This window comes from Neurospora tetrasperma, assembly GCF_000213175.1.
Source record: "Neurospora tetrasperma FGSC 2508 unplaced genomic scaffold NEUTE1scaffold_6, whole genome shotgun sequence".
In the NCBI taxonomy this organism is placed as follows: domain Eukaryota; kingdom Fungi; phylum Ascomycota; class Sordariomycetes; order Sordariales; family Sordariaceae; genus Neurospora; species Neurospora tetrasperma.
This window is the reverse complement of record NW_009799104.1, coordinates 2,836,981-2,839,877: the sequence shown is the minus strand read 5'-3', so window position 1 is coordinate 2,839,877 and position 2,897 is coordinate 2,836,981. Positions and strand designations below refer to the sequence as shown.

The following is a 2,897-nucleotide window of genomic DNA, read 5'->3' as shown; positions in this document are numbered from 1 at the left end:
AGCCGAGGGTAATTGAATTATATATCCCTTAAGTAATGCGCGTACGTAGAATATTCTTCTTTAGATTTTTTAGAAATATATAAAGGGCGGTTACTTTTATAATAGTTAGGGCTCTAGGGATTTAAATACGGCCTCGATAATATAACCTCCTTAAGTTATCGATTAAATATTCTCCTAATTATACTCTTAAACCTTAAATTATAGTAAGAAGGCTTTAATCGCTATTAGTAACTATTTAGAAGATGTTCTAGTAGATTATATTTTATAAAATTACCTTCTTATAAAACTACTATAAATCCGGATTTTTAAATACTTTTACACCCTCCCTTATAGTTATTAAAGAAGCTACTATATAAATATAATTCTTAAAAGCTTTTTAAAGAATTAATTATATTTTCTTCGCTTCTACGTCCTCTTCGTTAGGCCTATCCTAATCCCGCCGGAATAGGGTATTAAATATTATAAGAAATTTACCTAAGTGATACTAAATTTCGAAATTGAACTTTAAAAGAAGTTTAGCCTAATATACTTAATACTTAAAGAGCTTCTACCTTTCTATAAAATACTTAAGGTTTTAGTAATTAATAATAATAACGAACTTCTTACAATTCCTAAACTCTACTAACTATTCTTCTAAATACCGTACGATTGCTAATATATTTTTATTATAAATAGGGTAATTATATTCTATAAGGGTAAGTTTTTAGGAATAGTATACGATTGTAATCTTTTTACTATCCCTCTCCTATATAGGATACCGCCGAATTTATAATTACTATAATTAACCTTTAGGAATATAGGTAGATTAGGATCCTATTATATAAGAATAGGGGCTTCTATAAAAAACGTTATTAACTATTAAAATACTTTATTGTATTTAATAATCTATTCGAAAGTGACCCCTTTCTTTATAAGTATAGTTAATAATCCTACTACGGAGGAAAAATCCTTAATAAATATACGGTAATAATTAGCGAAATTAAGGAAATTCCTTACTTTTTTCTATAACGTTAAAGCTTTTTAATTTATAATTAATTTAATCTTCTTAGGGTTTGCCTAAATACCTACGTTTTTAATAATAAAACCGAGGTATTTTATACTTTTAATAGTAAATTTATACTTTTTAGGGTCTAAATAATATCTGGTTATAATTAACTGCTCTATTACTTTACGGACTTTTGTTAGATAGTCTTTTTTCAACCTAAATAAGAAGATTAGTATATTATTTATATAAATTAAAGCGAAATTATAGAGGTAATTACTAAAAATACTATTAATATACTATTAAAAAGTTATTAGAACTCTTAATAACCTAAATAGTATTATAAACTATTTAAAAAAGCTATATCGCGTATAGAAAACTGTTTTCCCTTCCTCTCCTTCAATTATACGAATTTTGTAGAATTTATATATTATATTTATTTTAATAAATTAATTTATTTTAACTATAATATAGAAGGTTTCTTTTATTAAAGGTAGAGGATAACGGTCGGTTTTTATACTAGCGTTTAGAGCCTAATAATTATAATAGAACCGTAAATTACCGCTTAGCTTCCAAACGAAGAGGACGGGTACTACAATTAGGGAATTACTAGCGCGGATAAACCCCTTATCAAAGAGGTTTTTAAGCGTCTTCTTTAGTACTAAAAATGCTTCTGAAAATATATTATAGAATAGACTATAGGGGAGCGGTATCTCCCTCCCGTTCTTATTCCTTTTAATTTCTATAGTATAATTAATACTAGGGCAATATAAATTAACCTTATTTACCTCCAACTACTTCTATACATAGAGTAAATTATATATATTAATAGGAATCCTCGCTTTTGATTTCTTATTAATTATATTAATTTTAGGTTTAAGAGCCTTCTTAATATTTTGTAGGCTAATAATAAATATTATTAATTCCGCGGCTTCTCTACCACTCTTTTTCTTAATCCTATTTAATATAATTACAAAGGTCGTAATTAAATAGTAAATAGCCTTTCTAATTTCTATAATACGAGGGGAAGGTTCCTTAAATATATATCCTAAATATAAATCTAATACCCGGCTACCCCGTATTAGAATCTATACTTATATAGTACCGAGTAGGCTTTTATAGTAATTAACTACAATTTTCTTAATATTACTAGGAATTTTAATTTAAGAACTATATAAATATAAATAATTAATTTATAACTATAGATATTTACCCTAAAATAAATAATATTTTTAAGTTCTATACCTTATATTTTAGCGGTGGCGCCTCTAATTTATTTCTTAGGAATTAGGATTATTAGAATCTTTAATTTCTTTACGACTCTCTTACTAATAATAATATAGTACTAGTAACCTTTATTAATAAAAGTAAAGAATTAATTATTATTATTATTATTAATAATAGGGGTTTTAGTAATATTTATTTCTATAGGACCCGGGAAGTTCGAAGTTCCTACCTCCTTACTTAATATTCCTATCTACTCCTATACCCGGCTTCGTATAAGAACTATTCTTTTTCCAATTCCTTAGAGGACGAATTATTTATATCCTCCAATAATAGTTCGATTTAAGACTTAGCCTTAATAGTTCTTATATTAACGTTACTAAAATACTAGGCTAACTTATATATATATTTACTAACTATATACCTATTAACTTAATAATATAGGTAAAGCCCGGTTAGATACTACTTATTATATTCTTTTTAAAAAACTTATTTGATATATTTTATATTTTTATTATAATTCTTACTTTTGGTTTTAATAGCGCTTATCGTTATGTATATATTACTATTAGCGTCCTTCGAGGGTAGGTTTCTAGCCTATTTTTATTGGGGGAAAGATTTCTAGCGGCGGTTAATAACTTCCTTACTACTCTCGCTAATCTCCCGGAAGGCTCTATTCACCTCGAACTAC

At 26.4% G+C, this 2,897-nt stretch overlaps 1 protein-coding gene across 1 annotated transcript; it reads right to left on the bottom strand.

The window, feature by feature from the left end:
- Window positions 1–1,056: 1,056 nt before the first annotated feature.
- NEUTE1DRAFT_50216 (uncharacterized protein) lies at window positions 1,057–1,278 on the bottom strand (the record flags this gene model as incomplete). Its single annotated transcript, XM_009855608.1, has 1 exon — window positions 1,057–1,278. A coding segment is annotated over one exon (222 nt), but the record flags the coding sequence as incomplete, so codon positions are not given.
- Window positions 1,279–2,897: the final 1,619 nt, after the last annotated feature.